Source organism: Carlito syrichta, unplaced genomic scaffold (assembly GCF_000164805.1).
Source record: "Carlito syrichta isolate Samal-C Ts95f unplaced genomic scaffold, Tarsius_syrichta-2.0.1 Scaffold284263, whole genome shotgun sequence".
NCBI lineage: Eukaryota > Metazoa > Chordata > Mammalia > Primates > Tarsiidae > Carlito > Carlito syrichta.
This window is the reverse complement of record NW_007228359.1, coordinates 489,513-511,650: the sequence shown is the minus strand read 5'-3', so window position 1 is coordinate 511,650 and position 22,138 is coordinate 489,513. Positions and strand designations below refer to the sequence as shown.

General features: G+C 38.3%; 1 protein-coding gene across 1 annotated transcript in view; it reads right to left on the bottom strand.

Moving 5' to 3' along the window:
* LOC103254549 (V-set and transmembrane domain-containing protein 2A) overlaps positions 1-22,138 on the bottom strand; it is a 36,952-nt gene that overhangs the window by 10,642 nt on the left and 4,172 nt on the right. Inside the window, exons 3-4 of the mRNA XM_008052619.2 lie at positions 21,984-22,034; positions 18,784-19,120 (exon numbers count right to left, since the gene is read on the bottom strand). Of these exons, the coding sequence (XP_008050810.2) occupies positions 18,784-19,120; positions 21,984-22,034 (388 nt within the window). The remainder of the gene's footprint in view (positions 1-18,783; positions 19,121-21,983; positions 22,035-22,138) is intronic.

Here is a 22,138-nt window from a genome sequence, read left to right as displayed (position 1 = left end):
CTTCAGAAAGGATATCAGAGTTGGGAAATGTAGCGGAGAAGACATGGAGGGCAGCTGGCATCTCTGTGGGCTGCCTTCCTTTCAGGAATTCTGCACGCCCATTCCAGAACGGAACCACAAGACAGCCTGCCATGATGAGGAAGCCAACAAAAAGTGCACCACAGTTAGTCTTACTGGCTGCTAAGTGAAGAGGGCAGAGGAAAGCATTTCAGTAACTCCCAGGTGGAAGACACAGGGGTCAGTCTGGCAGACTGCTTGAGGAATCGCTCACTAATTGGTGAAATAAAGACTACCTCTTCTTACCCACACCTTTTTGCATGTTGCTATAGACTCACATCTTCAATGCCATCAAATCAAAGTTTCTCAGCAAAGAGAGAAAAACTCTCACATTTTTAAAGGAATGGCAACTGAGGAACTAAGAGTTAAAAATAAAAGAAGACAAAAAAGAGAAGAAATAGACATAACTTCAAATACATGATTTCCATTCCTACATATCTTCTTATGTAAATTGAAAAGTAAGGTCATCAATAATTTATAAATACCGTTTAAGGCTATCATCAATTTATAAACACCGTAATTTGTATAAGCAAAAAAATAATTGTTACTGTTCAGCAGTATTTAATTTTGAGGAGGGAAGTTTTGAGGGCCTAGTGTCAAAAGAACATACAAAAACATCAGTTACATGCCTCAGAAAACACACTTGTTTTAATATAAAGAAAATATCTTAGCCGGGCTCGGTGGCTCAGCCTGTAATCCCGCGCTTTGGGAGACCTAGATGAGTGGATTGCCTAACACCGCGGGTTCGAGACCCGTCTGGGCAACTTGGCAAGACCTCATCTCTACAATAAACCAAGAAAATTAACCGGGCATGGTAGCACGCGCCTTTAGTTCCAGCTACTCGGAAGGCTGAGGCGGAAGGATTGCCGGATCCCAGCAGGTCGAGGCTGCGTTGGCCGAGAGCAGCCACTGCACTCCAGTCTGGGAAACAGAGTGAGACTCCAATTCCAAAAAAAAAAAAAAGAAAATATCTTAAGATTTTACCCATATGTTTTCCAAGTTTAAGCTAATGGCCTTACCCCTTTCCTTAATCTAGCGATTTCAAAATTTTATGAATTAGAATGGTTTATAAATTATTTTCATAACAGAAATCATCTCCTTAGCTATAAGAATTAAATAATTAACATATTTGAGGTATAATATTTAAAAATTCACATGCTATTTATCAAGACACGCAAATATATGAGGAAAGAAGTAAGCCACTGCCAGGAACTGTTCACCACATTTCCCAGACACAATTTGTCATTAAATACCATTTAAAGCAAATTAATATTATCACTGCCATGGGTGTGCAATGAATGATGGTCCAATTGCGATTTCCCATTTTTCTCTGTTACTGCATACATGGTCTGGTGTTGTTGCTTTTAAATATTGACAAAATCACACAAAAATTTGTATGTATTCTTAGCAGTGATATTATCCTTCCAAGCATTGTGTACTACAGCTAAGTCAAAAAACAAACAAAAAACTCATAACTTTCAATCCCTAAACATTGATTTAACTATAATTAATGTTGAGCACAGTGCTAGGTATGCAATAGCGCCAAAATTATTAAGACACAACTCGTATGCTCAAAACTCTTAAAATATTTTCAATTGTCTTAAATAAAGTTTTTAAACTTAACAATTTTTCCTTCTAATGGCTGTGATTTTATTTTTTTTAACTTATTTATTTTATGATTGCTATCTAAATGTAGCATTTTTCAGATCAGATACTTACAATGTAAGAATAAAACTGCCTTCAGAGCATATGGATTTGTTTAATCAGAAAAATTAGAAAAAAATGTTTTATAAATGGCCAAAGATGCTGCTAAGGAAGTGTGTGTAACAGATGTTGTCCAACAAAGCAAACACAAAATCAATGCTCTCATAACAGACCCCTCATGGCCCATGGTGGACACTTGTATTTTTTGAATTTGCAGGGTCTGCATTATTTAATATTCACTAAAATGTTCATGTTTGTGAAGATAATAAAATTGCCTAATTTAATTTCTTCATGCTGAATTTTAACTCTTTCCAGAGTTTCATTGTTTCCGCTTCATGAAATGAGAAATCTTAACTTCTAGCTTTTACTTTTTGCTTTCAAGCACAAACAGTATCACCAGTGTCGGGTCTGTTTTATACCTGTTGGATTCTTAATTCCGGCAAAACTGCTCTCTCAGAGTCTGTTTGGAAGCATTTTAAGTAAATATAACTCTTATTTATAAATCTTTCTGTGTGTTGATTTCCCTTGACATCCCCATAACAGAGCATGGTTCATCAGACCTCCCTCTGAATTAGTGGCTGTATGAGTCAGATCTACTGAGAAAAAAATTATGACATGATATTTTATTTATGAACTTCCTATGTGCTTGATTTATTTAATCAATATAAATTCATCAATATCACACTTATTTGCTTAGAAAAACAAAATGAATAATTTCATGGTCAAATTCTCTACCCAGCCATCAGGAAATAAGATATAGTAAGATGCAAAGTCATTAATCTCAGTGCCGCTAGTAATTTCTGAGGAGCCCATTTTCATAACGGTACTTTATGTATTGGTGTATGTATTTTAAAAATTTGGCCATGAGCTCTATGATTATACAACATCTTATTTTGCTCCTCTTTGTTCTATTTGTTGAAATATTTTATATGTCTGCTAATTTATTTTCACTCTCATAAAATTCCTGCCTATCATTTTTAAATCTGGAATCTTTTTTTTTTTTTTTTTGTAGTCTCACTTTGTGGTCCAGGTTGGAGAGCAGTGGCACATTAGGCAATCCCTCCACCTCAGCCTTCCAAGTAGCTGGAACTACAGGTGCGCTCCACCACACCAGGTTAATTTTTAATTTATTTTGGAGACGAAGTCTTGCCATGTTGCCCAGGCTGGTCTTAAACTCCTGGGTTTGAGTAATCCTCTCACCTTGTCCTCCCAAAGTGCTGGGATTACAGGTGAGAGCTACTGCACCTGGCCATGAAAATTTTAACTCTTTTTTCTTATAATAAAGTAGCACATTATCATTGAACAAATGTTATAAACAAGCAAAAATAATTTTAAAAAATCATAATTTATCTTGACTTCTTTACATTTTCTTTCTCTTTTGCTTTTTTCTATGCACATAGTTCAGACTGATTTAAAGTGTTTTTTATTATTTATTTATTTTTTTATTATATATATTATTTATTATTTATTATTATTAATTGATTATTATTATTATTATTATTTTTTGAGTTGGAGTCTCACTCTGTCGCCCAGACTGGAGTGCAGTGGCCACTCCTGGCCACCGCAGCCTCGACCTGCTGGGCTCTGGCGATCCTTCCGCCTCAGCCTTCCGAGTACCCGGACTTACAGGCATGCGCTGCCACACCCGGCTGATCTTTTGATTTATTGTAGAGATGAGGTCTTGCCAAGTTGCCCAGGTGGGTCTCGAACCCGTGGGCTCAGGCAATCCACTCACCTCAGCCTCCCAAAGGCGGCACAGGATTACAGGCTGAGCCACCGAGCCCGGCAAGCTTCCTTTTTTTTTTCTTTTTTGAGTTGGAGTCTTACTCTGTCGCTCAGACTGGAGTGTAGTGGCCGCTTCTGGCCACCGCCGCCTCGATCTGCTGGGCTCCGCGATCCTTCTGCCTCAGCCTTCCAAGTAGCCGGAATTACAGGCATGTGCAACCACGCCCGGCTGATTTTTTGATTTATCGTAGAGATGAGGTCGTGCTACCCAGGTGGGTCTCGAACCCGCAGGCTCAGGCAATCCACTCACCTCAGCCTCCCAAAGGCGCAGGATTACAGGCTGAGCCACCGAGTCCGGCTGATTTAAAGTTTTTATCCTATGTTTTTTCATTGTAAAGTTTTGTATCTTGTATTTTTGTATACTCTATTTTATCTAATAATCATCATTCTTTGAGAACATGATTATGCAAGCTACTCTAGCTGTTCAATGTATGTTTTAGCACATTCACTACTGGGGGATGCATAGCTTCCCTATTCTTGGTCATTTGTGTATTTCCAGTTATATGAGAAACTCTAATAAATATTACTGTCCATGACTCGCTACTGACCTCCTTGGGATTTCATCCCAGAAGTATAGTTTCAGGGACATACAGACTTCACAATCTAAAGCTCTGTGACTGATCTTTCCTACCAAATTTTCCTCCCGAAAGGAAGCACCAATTCACTGGGCAAGTGATAACGTATCAGAATGCCTGATTCACTGTAACCTTGACACTTGTTGATTTAAAAAAATCCTTGCCAGGTTATATCTGTCAAATCAAAACAAATGACAAGGGATTTTGACTGAGACTACATCAGATCTGTAAATACTCCTGAAAAATCTGATATATCTACAATACTGAAACTGGCCATCCAAAAACATAGCATGTTTACATATTTATTCAAATATAAACTCTCTCAAAGTGTTCTGATGGTCCTCATACTATGTATTTGCTATGGTCTTTTTTTAAAAATGACTGTTTTACATCTTTTTTCTTGTTGCTACTACTGAGGATTTGATATTCTGCCCAAAATATTTTTTATTTCAGTATTACAGTTATATAGAAGATTGACGTAAGCTTATACCTTTATCTTGTTTTAATTCATATTATAGGATCACTTTTGCTATCTCTAAGCGATTTGGAGTGGGCTACATAATCATAACATTTGTAAATAGTCATACTTTTATTTTCCTAAGTATTAGACACAAATAGTTCCTTGTCTGATGCTTCACATTTTAGTTATAGCTGATTTAGTTAAGTAAAAATTTAAAATTGCTTATAGTAAGATGTTATTTTAACTTGTAAATTATTTTGTAACTTTAAACCTTCAAAGCCCTAGGCATCTGATTTTATGCAAACCTTTCTACATTTGTTTTTTTTTCTTTTTGCTTAGCTTTTTCATATAAGTTCATTTAGATACATATTGTAAATTGTGATCATGTTTCCTTTGGGCATCTACTAATTAAATAAATCCTTTCCCGATTACTCCATTTTTAATTAATCAGATATTATTTCTATATGACTTTAAAGCTTTCCAGACTTATTTTCTTCTTCAACTTCTATTTGTATGTTTCTCTGTTATTCTTATAATGTGTCTTTATTACTCTCTTAAATCATGATTATTTAATAACATATTTTCATATCTGGTAAGTAAAGCAGAAGAGAGCTAGCCATTACAGAGCTCACTCATGCTCTAGGTTTACTCTGCTAGACACCTAAAATCCACATCTCACTCAACAACAAAAATGATCCTTGGTGAATAAGCATTATCTTATCTATTTTATAAATAAGACTTCGATGTTTGGAGGAATTCTGTGGACAGCTCATTTAAAGCAACAGTCTTATATACAGTGAATCTAGGAATCAAACTGTATCTATCTGGTATTATACATTATGACATTTTCATTATTGGTTTCTATTCCCATTTCATTTTTCTCTCTTTTTAAGTCTTTATTCTTACTTGTTTATGTTTTCGCAAACTACTTTGTGACTTTAGAAATTCAAAAAATCTTTTATGAAAGCTTGAATTTAACTAAGATAACAGCCAGTTTGTATAATTAAGGCTTCCAAATACATGTTGTTTATTCAGGTCACAATTTAAATACTTTTTAAAAACATATTTTATTTTATTTTTATTTTTAATTTTTTGTGGAGACAAGTTTTAGCTATATTGCCCAGACTTGTCTCAAATTCCTGGAGTTAAAATTCTTAAAAAAAAAATCCTTTGGGATTTTACCATGTTTTACAATAAGGGTCTATTTACAACCTTGGGCTAGACAACTGGTGGCTAACATGTTGTGGCTATACAGAGGGAAATTTATCATCGATTAACGACACTGTGACAGAAGAAAAAAAGGAAGCTTGGAAATTATAAACCATAAAACGTAAGCCAGGAATGAGGACCCATTCTTCCATTCTTAACTCATCATTTCCACACACCCAACAAGGAAAATATTTACATAGAAGAACCAAGTGGTTTAGATCATTTACTCTCATCATTTCATCACTGATCATAATAATCACACAAAAGCACATGCAACAACAGCCATATTAATACAGTAGCTAGTTACCATTTACTGAGTACTTATTAAGTGCCAAGCTCTTCTTTTTTTGTAGATTATAACATACAGTTTATTTAGAAAGTACATCAGAGAGAAAGAGAGAGAAGATTCACCTCCCCAAGGTAGGGAAGTGGGCCAAAGCCAGGAAACATGGTGACAGCCATAGCTCAAAGAGCACATGGCCACACCAGAGTCTAGTAAGGCAGTGGTCTGTACACAGTTTCACTTAATCCTCAAAACCCTGTGAAAATTGAACTGCAGCTGTCATCTAATAACTGAGGACACAGACACACCCGTCGATGAGTGATGGAGCTGAGGTGTGAACTGGTTTTCCTCCTTAACTGCTGTGTGCTATTGCCTCTACTGGTGAACGGGCAGAACCAGAGGCAGACGGTGTGAAGAGAATGTCTCAGTTTATTCAGGCTCTTACAGCTGAGACAAATGCACGGAAGTCAGGCTGTCAGTGGCAGAAGTGGTCCCGAAAGAAGAAGCCTTTGCCCTTCCTTTCTCTTTTAGGATGCGTGTCACTTTGATCGGCAGAGTGAGGCCTTTCTGCACTCTCCCTACCTTTTTGTCATCTATCCACAAAGCTGCTCCTGTGATAGCTTCCTGAAATCCCAGGAACCACAAAAACACTTGAGACCAGAGCTTAGAACACTGGCAAATTCTGCTTCATGCCCTCTCCATGACAGAGGACCTGGCAGTCCTAAGCGAATCTTCGTGTGACCAGTCATGAGTTGAAAAGCCCAACCCACCTACAGATAGACTTCGATATTACAGGTCTAAATGGTTACTAAATTTTTTTTTTTTTGAGTTGGAGTCTCACTCTATTGCCCAGACAGGAGTGCAGTGGCCGCTCCTGGGTATGGTAGCCTCGACCTGCTGGGCTCCAGCGATCCTTTCGCCTCAGCCTTCCAAGTAGCTGGAACTACAAGCGCGCGCTACCACACCTGGCTAATTTTTGATTTATGTAGAGATGAGGTCTCGCCAAGTTGCCCAGGCGGGTCTCAAACCCGTAGGCTCAGGCTATCCAACTAAATTTCAATGAGTGAAGTTAAAGGTGGTTTGTAGGAGGATTCTACCACTATAGACTCTTAATTTACATAATTCTGGTTTAAACATAGCTTGAGCAGATTTCTTGGCCTGTATTATCCAAATCATTGCTGCAAATCTGTTTTTCATCTTATTCACAGACACTTGATTTACATAGTAGCCATTTAACTGATAGAATTACAATGATCATATTAATTTAACCTGTGTAAGCAGCCAAGTTGGATCATTAAACCAAAATCAACATTAAGATTTGAATTATACGACTGACTCTCTACTTCAAGGCAGTGCACCATCTACTCTTATTTAAATTGGGCAAACAATCTCCCTGCAAAGAACCCTGTGTCATCTCCCTCTTCCCAACAGCTTTGGCATTCTGTTTTGAGATCCTTCCTGCTGAAGGGGCCACTTTTGGAGAGCTGCCCTGTTTACCAGCAGCAGAGGCACTTCCGTGAGCTCACGGCTTCTAGCAGCTGTGGTAGCAGCTGCCATTTAACACTCTGGTTCACATCATGGTGAACACAACAATAATACTTCAGAGTTTAGAGAAGCGGCATTCCTGCTGAGTGACTACAGACTACACACATACGAACACAACTGCCACCCTAACCATGGCCCCTTTCCTTACAAACACTAGTTGCTGATCACAGGAGTGAAATGAGCAGCTGTGCAAAAGTCCATCCAACAACAGAAAAAATAATAGCAAATGGATAGAGTCTCTAAAAAAGTTTTTTGTAGCATGACACAGACAACAAAGACATATATCTCATAGTAAATATTTTTTTTCTCACCCAGAAAAATGTTTTGCAGCTAATTTATCTAATAATTTATGGAATATAAGAATGCCCATTTCTGGTTCTATAGTCAGAGATGCTGACTGTAGGTGCTGGGTGGAGTCCTGGAATATGAATTTTTAATAAGCTCCATGGTGAGTCTAGCATAGGCAGGCTGAACTAGTCACTTTGAGAAACACTGATTGGAAGTCTTGATCAGTTTTGGAATAGTGACAAAATCATCTACTTATGAAAACACAATTATACATAAACAAAAATAAAAACATGAACCTCTCTTGTTGAGGGAACACAGAAGAACTGCAGGTGCAAGTTATAATTATAATATCTGTAAGCACGAAGTTCTAAGAAGGATGATCAATCATACTGGTTTGCCTGAGACTGACAGGGTTCTCAGAATGTGAGACTTTTAGCATCCAAAGGAGGCCATTCCTACAATATAAGGCACAGTAAAAGTTTCAAAGTAAGTATACATAAATTGTCAAGAATTGGATGAAGAAACAAAGTTAAGAGAAAGCTTTATAAAGGGATTTGCATTTGAGTGGAAACTCAGCAAATAGGGAAAGACCTACATAAAACAAATAACATTTGCAAAGTCACAGAAGTAAGAAAGTATCTGAAACATTTAGTCATATAAAGTAGGAAGACTAAATGAGATTAGGAATTTAGAAGAAATAAGACTGGAAATTAGATTACAAAAAATAATCATAGTGCTTTGGAAATAGCAATCATTTAAAACATGCTGTTTTGACATCTTCCTTGCATTAAAACTAAAACAGGAAAACTATCAGAAACTGTTGAAACAGATGAGGAAAGTGAAGAAGGCCTATGTTGACAACGAAACTACTGCTGGTAGAACAGAAAAGATGCAGTGTTTCAAGGATGTTTAAGGGAACAATTACCAGGACAGTTCAGTTTGGCAACTGACAGAGGAGTAAATGAGAACATTTCAAGGTTTCCTCAAGACCTGTGATTGTAAAGCCGTTATTAAAAGAGTTTGGGAGCACAGGAGAAAGAATATTTCTTTTCAGTGAGACAGCTAAGACAAATTCAGTTATGAACATTTGAGTTTTAGGTTCCTTATCTGGGAAACTTGCAAAATAAACCACCTTACAACACTGACAGATCACCTTAGAACCCATGCCTTAAAATGACAGTAGATTATCACTGTTTTGTGTGTTGTCTGCAACGAGACAGAAGCTGAAGCTGTCATTAAGAAGAAGGCTGGGTCGGTTGGCTGCCCAGGGCTATCTCCTTACTTCCATGTCTAGGGCCTTTGCTGTGCTTCACTCAGTGAGGTGGTTTCTAGGTAGTTGAACTTCTTACATGGTGGCTGGCTTTCAAGAATTCTTGGCAGAAGCTCCCAGCTTCCCTAAAAACTAGGTCTGAAATTGACAGAGTACTACTTCCTCATACCTTATTGAGCATTGTGGTCACAGACCAGCCCAGTTTCAAGGGGAAGGAAAATAGACTTCACATGGGTGGAGTATTGACAAGTGTACAGACATCCTTCATCCACCGCAGTGCGTGCAGGACATATATCTGAAGATGCTGGCAGATAATAGTGAGCTCTAGTCTGAATCTATAGAAAGAAGTCAGAAAGGTGAATGGAAAAATTTTCCAAGGAAAAACAGGCAGTCAAAACCATGGAAATGGATGAGAAGACCAGGGAGTTGAGAATGAGAAAAGAACTACATTTAGGACAGGAATTTAGCATAGGAAGGGGAAGTGAACAAAGGAGAGAGAGGACTGTCGAGAGCCAATAAATAGGGAACCAACCTATGAAACAAGACGAACAGTCTTTTCTAAGTCTGTGAAAAATGATATTGGCAATTTGATGGGAATTGCATTGAATCTGTAGATTGCCTTGGGTAGAACGAACATTTTGATGATACTGAATCATCTGATCCATGAGCACAGGATGTTTTCCCATTTTTTGTACCATCCTTGAATTTTCATTGAGCAGTGTTTTGTACAGAAATTTATATGGAAGCAAAAAAAGAACCCAAATTGCTAAAGGAGTTCTCAGCAAAAGGAACAAAGTTGGAGGCATCACACTTCCAGACTTTATGACAAGGCTATAGTAACCAAGACAGCATGGTACTGACACAGGAATAGACACATAAACCAATGGAATAGGACAGAGAATCTGGAAATAAAACATCTTTGACAAAGCCAACAAAAACAAACATTGGGGAAAGAAAATGCTATTTAGCAAATTGTGCTAGGAAAACTGGCTAGTCACATGCAAATGAATGAAACCGCACCGCTCCTTATTACCATATACAAAAAATTAACTCAAAATGGATCAAGAACTTACATGTAAAGAATCTTAGAAAAAAGCGTAGGGAACACCCTCTGGATCTCAGAGTAGGCAATGAATACAAGAACAAGTTATCAAAAACAAATGCAGCAAAAGCTAAGATTGATAGGTGGGCCCTTATCAAACTGAAAAGTTTTTGCATAGTAAAAGAAACCATCAAGAGAATAAAGAGAAAACCACAGAATGAGAAAAAAATATTGGAAGCTATGCATCTGACAAAGGCCCAACATTCAGGAACTACAGAGAAATCAAACAGAGTGAAAAGAAAACAAACAATCCCATTAAAGAGTGGCCAAAGGACATGAACAGACACTTCTCAAAGGAAGACATTCAAGTTGCCAACAGACATATGAAAAAATGCTCAGTCTCATGAATCATCAGGGAAATGCAAATCAAAACTACAATGATCAACCACATCCTCGGCCATAAATCAAGCATAAACAAATTTTACAAGATAGAAATCCTGCCATGCACTTTCTCAGAACACAATGGAATAAAAATAAATATCAACACCAACAAAGGTCCCCCCAAACCCACAAAAACATAGACACTAAACAGCATGAGGTTAAGCAACTCCTGGGTCAACATGGAAATTAAAACAGAGATTAAAAGATTCCTGGAAGCAAATGAAAATGAATAAGCATCTTACCAAAACCTCTGGGATGCCGTGAAAACAGTACTAAGAGGGGAATTCATATCTCTATGAACGCACATGAAGAAAATGGAGAGATCACGAGTTAACAGTCTAACAACCTAAGGGAGCTGGGAAAGCAAGACTGCTAACTCTAACTTCAGCAGAAGAATCCAGATCACCAAAATAAAAGCCAAATTCAGGACATAGAAGACAAAAAGATAAAATAAAAAACCAACAAAACTAAAAGCTGGTTCTTTGAAAGGATAAACAAGATTGATGATCCCCAAGCTAGACTAACCAAGAAAAAGAGAAAAAGTCCACATAAACACAATCAGAAAAGCAAAAGATCAAGTCACAACTGATTCCAAAGAAATACAAAAGATTATCGGAGACTGCTATGTATACTTATATGGAAACTAACTGGAAAACCTAAAGGAAATGGAGGACTTTCTGGCATCACATAACTTCCTCAAGTTGAAACAAGAAGAAATCGAGACCCAAAATAGACCAATAACAATACAGGAAATTGACTCTGTCATAAGAAAACTACCCACGCCAAAAAAACGCCCTGCACTAGATAACTTTCCAGCAGAATTCTACAAAATATACAAAGAGGAACTGATACAAATCCTACTGAAAGTATTTCAGGCAATTGAGAAAGATGGAACTCTCCCTAAATCATTTTATGAAACTAATATCACATTGATACCCAAACCAGGTAAAGATCCAACGAAGAAAGTGAACTACAGGCCAGTATCCCTGATGAACATAGATGCTAAAATTCTCAACAAGATCCTAGCAAATCAGACTCAACAACACATCTCAAAAATCATCCACCACGACCAAGGCTTCATCGCTGGGATACAGGGCTGGTTCAACATTCGTAAGACCATAAACGTAATTCAATACATCAACAGATGTAAAAACAAAAACCACATGATTATATCATTAGATGTGGAAAAAGCTTTTGATGAAATCCAGTGGCCCTTCATAATAAAAACCCTTGAACATCTAAGCAGAGATGGGAATATACCTCAAAATAGTAAGAGCCATCTATAAGAAACCCACAGCCAGCAAATTGGAACCATTTCCACTGAAAACCAGAATAAAACTCTCACTCCTTCTTTTCAACACAGTTTTGGAAGCCCCAGTTAGAGCAATCAGACAAGAGAAGGAGATCAGGGATATCCAAATAGGAAAAGAAGAAGTCAAATTATCCCTTTTTGCAGACAACATGATGCTATACCTGGAAAACCCAAGAGAATCTGTCAAAAACCTCCTTGTACTGATAAAGGATTTTGGCAAAGTCTCAGGGTATAAAATAAATGTGCAAAATACAGTTGCATTTCTATATATCAACAATGAACAAACAAAAATCCAAATAAAAAGCACAATCCCATTCATAATAGCCAGAAAAAAATCAAATACCTTGGCATCTTCCTAACAAGAGACACGAAAGATCTTTACAATGAAAACGATTAAACAGTGCTCAAAAAAATCAAAGATGCCACAAACAAATGGAAAAATATTCCATGCTCATGGATTGGAAGAATCAGCATTGTTAAGATATCCATCCTATCCGAGGCAATCTACAAAATTAACACAACACCCATTAAATTACCAGCAGCATTCTTCTCAGACCTGGAAATGACAATACAGGAATTCACATGGAAACAGAAATGACCACGAATCACTAAAACAATCCTCAGCAACAAACAAACAAACAAAAAACAAAGCAGGAGGTATTACACTCCCAGACTTTAAACTTTATTATAAAGCTACAATAATCAAAACAGCCTGGTATTGGTACAAGAACAGGCATATAGGCCAATGGAACAGGATAGAGACTCCAGAAACAAAACCTTAACTTCTCAATCAACTAATCTTCAACAAAGCCTCTACCACCAACAAGTGGGGAGAGGAAAACCTATTCAATGAATACTGCTGGGAAAACTAACTGACCACATGCAGAAGATTAAAAAAAGAACCCTACCTATCCCCATACACAAAAATCAACTCTAAATGGATCAAAGACCTAAACGTAAAGCCTAAACTATAAGAACCCTAGAAAATGCAGGAGACACACTTATAAAAATTGGAACCTGCAACCAATTCCTGATCAAAACCCCAAGTGCCTGTGACATAAGAGGTAAGATAGACAAGTGGGACCTCATCAAACTGACAAGCTTCTGCAAAATCAAAGAAACCATCAAGAGAGCAGGGAGAACAGCCCACAGACTGGGAAAAAATACTTGCCAACTATATGTCCGACAAAGGCCTAACATCTAGGTTCTACAAGGAACTCTAAGGTGCCTAAAAGAAAAAAACAAACAGCCCCACTACAAAGTGGGCAAAAGATATGAATAGGCACTTCTAAAAAGAAGACAACAGATACATGAAAAAATGTTCAGCCTCACTAGTCATCAAGGAGATGCAATTTAAAACTACACTGAGATACCACCTAACTCCAGTCAGGATGGCCGTCATCAATAGCTCAAAAAGCAACATATGCTAGAGAAGATGCGGCAAAAAGGGAACACTTCTACACTGTTGGTGGGAGTGTAAATTAGTACAGACTCTGTGGAAAACAGTGTGATGATTCCTAAAAGATCTAAAAATTGACCTTCTATATGACCCCACAATCCCCCTACTGGGAATATACCCAGAGGAACTCAAATCACTCTATAAAAAAGATACCTGCACATGTATGTTTATTATAGCATTGTTCACAATAGCATGAACATGGAACTAACCGTGCTGCCCATCAAAAGAGGACTCCATTTAAAAAATGTGGTACATATACACGATGGAATATTATGCAGCCATAAAGAAGAACAAAATTATGAACTCCACAGCAACCTGGATAGACTTAGAGGCTATAATACTGAGTGATGTATCACAGAAATGAAGAACTCAGTATCACATATTCTCACTCATAAGCAGACCTTGAACAATTATCATAATACTATAAGAAAAGGATTGGCAGTAGCGAGAAACTGCCGGGGGTGGGGGCGGGGAGGCAGAATGGCAGTAGTAGGAATCTGCCTGGGGAAGGGGGGATACACCTCATTAACAAGGGTACCTGCATCATAAACATTTGTATACCTAACCCTGAATTATACCCCTTATCTTTGAAATAAAAAAATTATAAGTTAAAAAAAAAGCCTACAATGAGATACCACTTAGCACTGGTAAGGATGGATATCATTAATAAGCCAAAAAACAACAGTGCTGTTGTGGGTGTGGAGAAAAGGTAACACTGGTGTGAGTGTGAGCTATTTCAGCCTCTATGGAAAGCAGTATGACAATTCTTAAAGAACACAAAATGGAGTTTCTATATGACCCAGCAATCCCACTTCTTGGAATATACCCAGAGGAACATAAATCGCTCTACCAAAAAGACACATGCACACGTTTATTCACTGCAGCACCATTTCCAATAGCAAAAAACATGGAAACAATTCAGATGTTCACCAAAAGTGAACTGGATTAAAAAATGTGGTACATACACATGACAGAATACTACTATGCAGCCATAAAGAACAAAATCATGTCTTTTGCGGCAACTGGAGACCATCATACTAAGTGAACTCCCAAAGAAACAAAGAACTGAACACTGCACCTTCTCACTCTTAAGTGGGCCCTGATCACTGGTCACATGAACACCAGGATAACAACAGATGCTACACACTGCTGGGTGTGGGAGGGCGGATGCAAGGCGGGGCACATGGCAACATACTGGGTATCGGTCCGCTATCGGGGAGAGAGGGCCCCCCGGAAGCCCAAACGTCACCTGTACACAACTGACTTAGGCAGTAAATGCTCACATGGACTCCACAACTCTAAAATAAAACTTTAAAAAAGAGAGAGGCAAGCGTGTCAAGAAGGAGCTACCAGGGGACAAAGACTGCTTAGAAACTGAGAAGGATGAAGTATGAGGGTGGGGAGTTGGGAGTGGGGACACCGGTGACTTGCGAGAGAGCATCTGGGTGGGATCCACAAAGAAGAGCGGGACTTCCCGGGCTGAGGTGTAGGAAGAAGGAGCCTGGCCCACAGTGCCCCTCCTGGAGGGTGGCAGACATCAGTGGGCCTTCACCCACTGGAGAGATCTGGGCCAGGATGGGGAGGGCAGGAGCTGAAGCTGTTTTCACCATTTTGTTTGCCTGTTTGTAACGGTGGGGGGAGGGGTCAGCAGAAAAGAATGCAGAGGGAAAACAGAGGAAGGACTGACAGAGATGGTCTATGGAGATGCTTGGCTTCTGAAAGGACTGGAAATAAGGGTGAGACAGGAAGACCGCACAGAAAGGTGTAGCGTCCTGGGGTATGTGGGGATGTGGTGGAGGGAGCTGACGGAAGACTCTGCCTCTCATGAAGAGGGACCCAAACCATTCACCCTGCCGGAGAGCCTGGGGTTTTCCACATCACCCGGCACTTGATTCTACCCTTCCATCTGAACGATCTTCACTGTCTTTGCTTTTACAAACTCTCCCTGCCATTCCAATCTCGTCTGCAGGGAGCCCTCCCTGGCTCCACCAGCTAGAGTTAGTTCTCCTTTGTCAGAACACATGTAGAACATTTTTCCAGTTTCTTATTCTATGCGTTATTTTCCCCATATATCATATTTATTGGCATTGGCATCCCCCCGCCTTTTGTTAATAGAACCAAGAAAGAGAAGGGAAGGTTTATATGAGCAAAATCATGAACACAAACCCAAGTGTTCAGAACAACTGGAGATGAGAAACTTTTACGGGAACTGCAAAAGCCAGGTTTGCTTAACTATTTTGGTTCTAATTGTTGACTACAAAATGCAGGTAGAACTTACATAATTTTAAAACTTAAGAATTTATAATTTATGGAAGAATTCATAAAGATAAAAAACAACTTCAAGCAGGAGGGGACAGTCACATGCTTGCTAACTTTTGGAAAAGTATCTGAAAAAATATAGAACTGGACATATTAAATAGTGATTAAACTATCGTGTGATATGTAGATGGCACTAAACAATCTTTTCTATCTTATTGTTATTATTATTTGCAAATTTCTGCTTTAGGAAAACTGGCTAAGTTAATGATATAGCAAATTGAAATAAAATATTTCTAGTTAATATTTTTCCTTAATAGAAACAAATTCTTTGTCAGGAAAATAGTATAGATCAAGAATGGAGTGTTTCAGTCTAAATAGTTTAATCAGCTAAGTCAAAGATTACAATAAAAATAAAGGTCCAAACAAACCAGCTTTGTGTGACAGTGTTGATATTACAGTGTCATATACACCACAGATAAAACATGACCTCTGTATTAAATGATAAAAGATAAAAGGCTGGTATGATATAGCTCTTGAACTATAAGAGTAAGATTTTAATTTTTGCACCTTCACCCCATCTTGCCTTTAATAGATGCAAAAGAAAACCATTATAATAAATGGAACGTACAAATATCGTGCTTTCTCACAAAGTAAAATACAAACTCCCAGAGGAGAGAAAGCGTGTCTTCTATTTTTGTGTCCCTGCATCTGCCACGTGAGTTCCTTGGGTGGGATGAAAGATAAATAGATGAATGAATTGGTGAAGCAAGAGTATTGAAATAAGCTTTGTCCGACTATAACCTGAAAACTCTAAAGCAAAATTATAAATCAGAATGTGGATATCACAGTGACTATGATATGTAAATATCCACCCAAGATTCTGTATTATTTATAATAATTGTACAAGCACAGAAACTTACATATAAATAGAACTGGTGGCTGGGAAGAGCCCAGCCTCTGAAACAGAAGTTAGAAAATGTTGATAAAAGTATGTAAAATATTTCTAATACTCACTGGTTAAAAAAATAGGAATCAAGTATTTTCAGATATTCAGATTAATCTTTGCTATGAGCAGATCATTTTTAGTGGAAGGGGTTCCTCATGAATACAGACTTTAATGAATCGTTTCTTCTCTCCTTTCACCTTTAACCCCAGAAAAAGCAATTTTGTATCTAAGAGCAAGCAAGGCTGGTAACTGAATGAAATGGGCAGTATTCTTATTTGAAAATTGTTATACACTATCTAGAGTTTACCGTTTAGCTCCAACCACAGTGCTAAGAGAGATGATTAAAAAAAGGAATCCTTTTAAAGTACATTATTTAACCCTAAAAGGGAAGAAATTATTACAGAAATCTATAAAACATTTCACTATATGCATAGAATCCTTCATTTGGAGTCTGTTTGACTTTATTCCACAAAAGAGATTTATGATATCTAACTTGGAATAGTCTTTGTAGGCTAATAATTTCACTTTCATGATTTGGAGTTCTCATTAATGAGGCTGTAAATTGTCTGCTGAGGCTACTCTGTAATTTTACACGAAGTGTCCAGCACCTTCTTCTGACAGTGTGAAGGAAGAGAGGGCAACCCCTCCAAAGACATGAAGTCATTGTCAAATAATGGCTACAAAATTGTAACTAAGATATATGTGTGTGTGTGTGTGTATGTGTGTGTGCGAGCACGCATGTGTGTGCACACGTGTGTGCACTTGTAGGTGTGTATAAAAACACACATATTCTAGCTATGTTGGTTTATCCTTTAATTTGGGAAACGAAAGAGATGATAAAGAAAATAAGACAAATCTACACACACTGGGCTTCACCGGGGCTAGCCATCTATCCATCACACTGACATAAACTGCTATGACTGATGCATGCTGGCATAGGTGGTCATCTACATTTAGGGGCAGGATGAAATCCCACAGACTCTAAGTCAAATACCCTACAAATCTACAAGTCACATTTATTAGGAAGTAAGGCATTAGGAGGCAGCCTATGCTGTCACACGTTGTTTTAAAAGCATCGTTCACAGGCAAGAACTTAAAGTACATACATATTCGATTTATCAAATACAAAAATATGTATTTGTAAAATATATATATAATTGATCAGGATGATTTCTGAGATATATATTCAGGATGATTTTGAGATCTCATCTCATATATATAATACATATATATCAGAAGTGATCAGATTTTTACATTTAATGGCTGAAGAAACCCTAACTATCAGCAATATAATTTTCTATTACCAATAACAGCATGGTGATGTCTAAATGATAAACGTAAGGGGAAAAGCTTAAAGAAGAATCAAATAAACATTTTTGGGCTCCACTCATTCTAGAAGATGACATCACATGTTTGAGGAAAACAGGACAGCCTCGGTATTGTGTAGGGTATCGCTCATTCTAAGAAGCCTTTATTCCACACCATGTTAAAACTCCAACAGATTGCCATTGGCGAAACGACTGCAGAACTCAGTGCTGTTCAGAACAGCTTTCACTTGCAGAGCTGCCATAGGAATTGTGTGACTAAGCTTTTGGATGGGCACCGAAAGTGCATGGATTCCAAGGAGCTGCCCTGTCTCCCATCCCTTAGGGACTTCCACCCCCCCTCACGTCCTCCTGTTATCATCAGCACGTTTGTCACAGGCAGCTGAGGTTTCTCTTTCAGAATCAAAAGCCCCTGGAGGACAGTTCTGCTTAAAGCAATGGGTCACTGAAAATCTGCACGATAGGGCCTATCTCTTCCATTTACATTTTGATTAAGAGAAAACCTCTTAATTTGGGTCATTATTGACCCATAAATCTGCAGAGAAAATGAATGTGCATTTATAATGTAACCAACATGACATGATTCATTGTTCTTATGGTGTATAAAAACAGAAAGGAAAAAAAAGAGTCCAGCTCTTAGAGCCCCTGGATATGAGCAGCAGCAGGGACTAAGGGGGCCAACTCACGTGCTCTGAGCAGGCTGGCAGGGGCTCTGGTGGCCAAGTTCAAAGCCATCATCTATAACACTGTCTACTCTTTTGACTGACCTTTCTGTGGAGGGTTTGTGAGCGGTAAATGAAAGGCTCAAAATGGGTTTCCATACCTGATTGTGGACTTTGCTTGGGGATTTTGGCTACTGCTTGAGGGCTGGAGGTGGCGTGCGTTCGTTGGTTGGCAGAGCTGTGCATGCTGCTGGGAACGGCGGCTGAGACATTCTTGCGAGGCTTCATGTCTTGCAGCCACATGGGCGAGGCTTCAAAGGCCTGCATCCTGCGCGCATGGCTGTTGGCATTGACTTTCAGATAGGCCTGGGCCTTGTGTTCCTGAAGCTCCCCGTAATTGGCATCCGTCACCCTGCACTCATATAAGCCTTCATCCTTTTTCCTCACTTTGGAAATCTGAAGTTTGTGAGAGATGTCATTGCCTTGGACTTTCACTGTCTGAAAAATTGCAGGTAAAAAAATAAAGCGCTACATCAAACCGATTTTGTTCCCATTCTTTAACCTGAGCTTGCTAATGTTGGCAAATTAAAGGGTCTTAACAGTCTCAAAGCCACCATCAAGGAGCTTTTTTTCCCCCCGAATGTCAGATCTTAAGGTCTTGCTTATCCTGTTCTACTAACAATTGGATTTGCAGACTTGGGATACTTAGTTCGATCCAGCCAGTACCAGATTCGATGACATGTGACCTCCATTCCCAGGTCCCAGCTGCAGCCCTGTCATCCTCTCCTCATGGGGTTGGCCTCTGCCTGCTTAACTCAGCTGAACAAACTGCAAGCCAGTGAAGCCAACTCTCCAGGGGACACAAACCCTTCTCTTTCCTGTGGGCTATGCACTAACCCCTCAACTCTGGGAGACCACAAAAATACTTTGTTTGGACATAACCATTTGAGTGAGGATGCACTTTTATCATAACCTAAGTATTACTAGAGTAGAATTGGATATGGATATGCTTTACCTATAGTCCTGGAACAGGGTTCATGGTCCAGATTAATATAACCTGAAATCTTATTGCTTGAGTATATGTCCCCTGCCATTCTAGGGATATTATGCTATGGGAACTTGTGACGCCATCAATAAAACACTTAAGTTTGAGTTTCAACATTGAAATTGGCTTTCTTATCTCTTCCAATAATTTGAAACTCAGATTAACAGCAAAATCATATATCGAATATATATGACATTAGATGTAATATATGCATCTGTAGAATACAGTATAATATATATAAGCATTTCTATCAGTTAGATTTGATATATATTCATGTATTATCTGTGATTTACAGAATGACAGACTTCATAAGGCTTTCAGGACTGAAGGACTGTATTGACTTTGAAAGATACAGGAACAAATTGAGGGAGGTAGCAAGTTACTGATTCTGCTAGTGGCCATTACACTTTAAATAGCCCTAAATAATTTTAAAAACTTAAGAAGTGCTCATGTGTTTTTACATGTAGAGGTATATATACAAGTAATTTCCAACATTTGATTCATAACCGTAAGTATGTATTTATGTGTGTGCAAGGTAACATATAAATATACTAATTAAACGAAACAGCAGAAATTAATAGGCTCACATATATTCTGAATTAAATCTAATAAAGTTTGATGTGGGCCGAGTATTTATATTATTGTTATCCCACTTTGCAACTGAGTCAACTGGGATTTAAGGGGTTTGGGTTAGTGATTCTCAACATTGACTACACATTAGAATCATCTGGGGAAATATTAAAATTACTCTCACTAGGACTAATGCAGAAACATCAAGTCTGCATCTCTAGGGGGTGGAGCTTCTATCCATATTTTATAAAAGCTCTCCTGAGAATTCTAAGTTAACAACTGTTGGTTTGGAATATATGTTCAAGGTCACATGGTGGAAAAACGGAGAACAGACTACTTTCTGCCTCAGTTTGTATCTATCAGCTCATTAGATTTTATGAGCTAGATAACACAACTAACAGGTATGTGTGTATGTGTGTGTGTGTGTGTGTGTGTGTGTGTGTGTGTGTGTGTGTGTGTGATTATGCTGCTGACTGTATGCATCTGTAGGTCAGGATGTGTGAGGTTGTTTTTACTTCTGGTCTTTAGATGACACAGGAATGGGTAAAGTGATAAAAGGAATAGTCAGTAAGCAACCTATCTAGTTATATGTGTATGTGAAAAATAAAATACTTAAGACAAAAAACTGATTTTACCAAGAAAGTTTTTGTAACATTGAATGAAAACACTTCTATGATGTAAGAATAAACTGAAATTGAAATATTCAAAGAATATTAGTCAGCAATTTTATGAGCTACAAATTGGAACTTTTGTTTTATATTTTCTTTGATAGCTCCTGTTGAAATTACACATTTATTAATAAATCACAGAATTTGTCTGTGTACAATATATTTGTACATTTTTAGTTATGTTGTAACTCCAACCTTATACTACTTTATGCTACTGTAAGGATTTCCAACATAAATTTTCTTTTTTAAATGTAGGTCATTGGGTTTGTAGATACCTAAACATAAATAACAACAACATATTTATGCTTAATGTACTTCCTCCTTTTGTATTATATAACTATCTCATTTCTAGCAATAAAAACAATTATTTATCAAGTTAAGCAGTATTATTAATATTAAGTGATTCTTCTTGGCTTCGTTTGAGGTGAGGTATAGTTAGTTAAAAAAATAAGATTTCCATGTTTTCTCATCTTACACACAATCACTAAAAGCAATAACCAATGGAGTAGGACTACACATGTATATTTTCAATAGGTCAGCCTCCTCTAGTAATGGTTTTATATTTATGTTGGTTTTATCTGTTTATATGATTTTGAGCACAAGCATTGGAAATCCATTGCATGCCTTATAAATGTCATTCAAAAGTGAGTTGTTTTATTTCATTACAATTGCAACATCCTATTGAATGCTTTATTTTTTTTTCTCCCTAGAACCATCTTTCTAGGTTAATTGTTAGTGTTTTACTTTCTATTAAAGGATCGTTATTTACATAATTTTGAATATATATTAGCATCCCAACCCTTTACTCTTACATTACATAATGAGTGTCACACAAAGTGACTCTCCAGTTAGCTATTTGGAGACTTGAGTGATGCCAACATATCGTTTTCTCAACGGACTCTAGCTGTGCTTCAGTTTTAATGTACCCAGCGAGGTGAGAAAGGCAACGGGCCGCCATCCGCACTTGCAGAACCGCCTCGTCCAGAGACAAGACAGTAGAAGGCCCTGAAGCCCAAGGCCCCTGACCAGCGTTCACCCCGGGGCCTGCCCGGCAGCGGCCTGTCCCGGCGACACTCACACTGATCTTGGTCCCGTCGAGGTCCGGGTCTCTGTCCGGCGCGAGCTCCACCTGCGGGACAAGGACGTCGCGGCTCAGGCGCCGGCCCTGGGCGTCCCGGCCGCGTGCGCCCTCCCGGCCCGAGCCCGCTACCGGGTGGTCGGAGGCGGGACGCC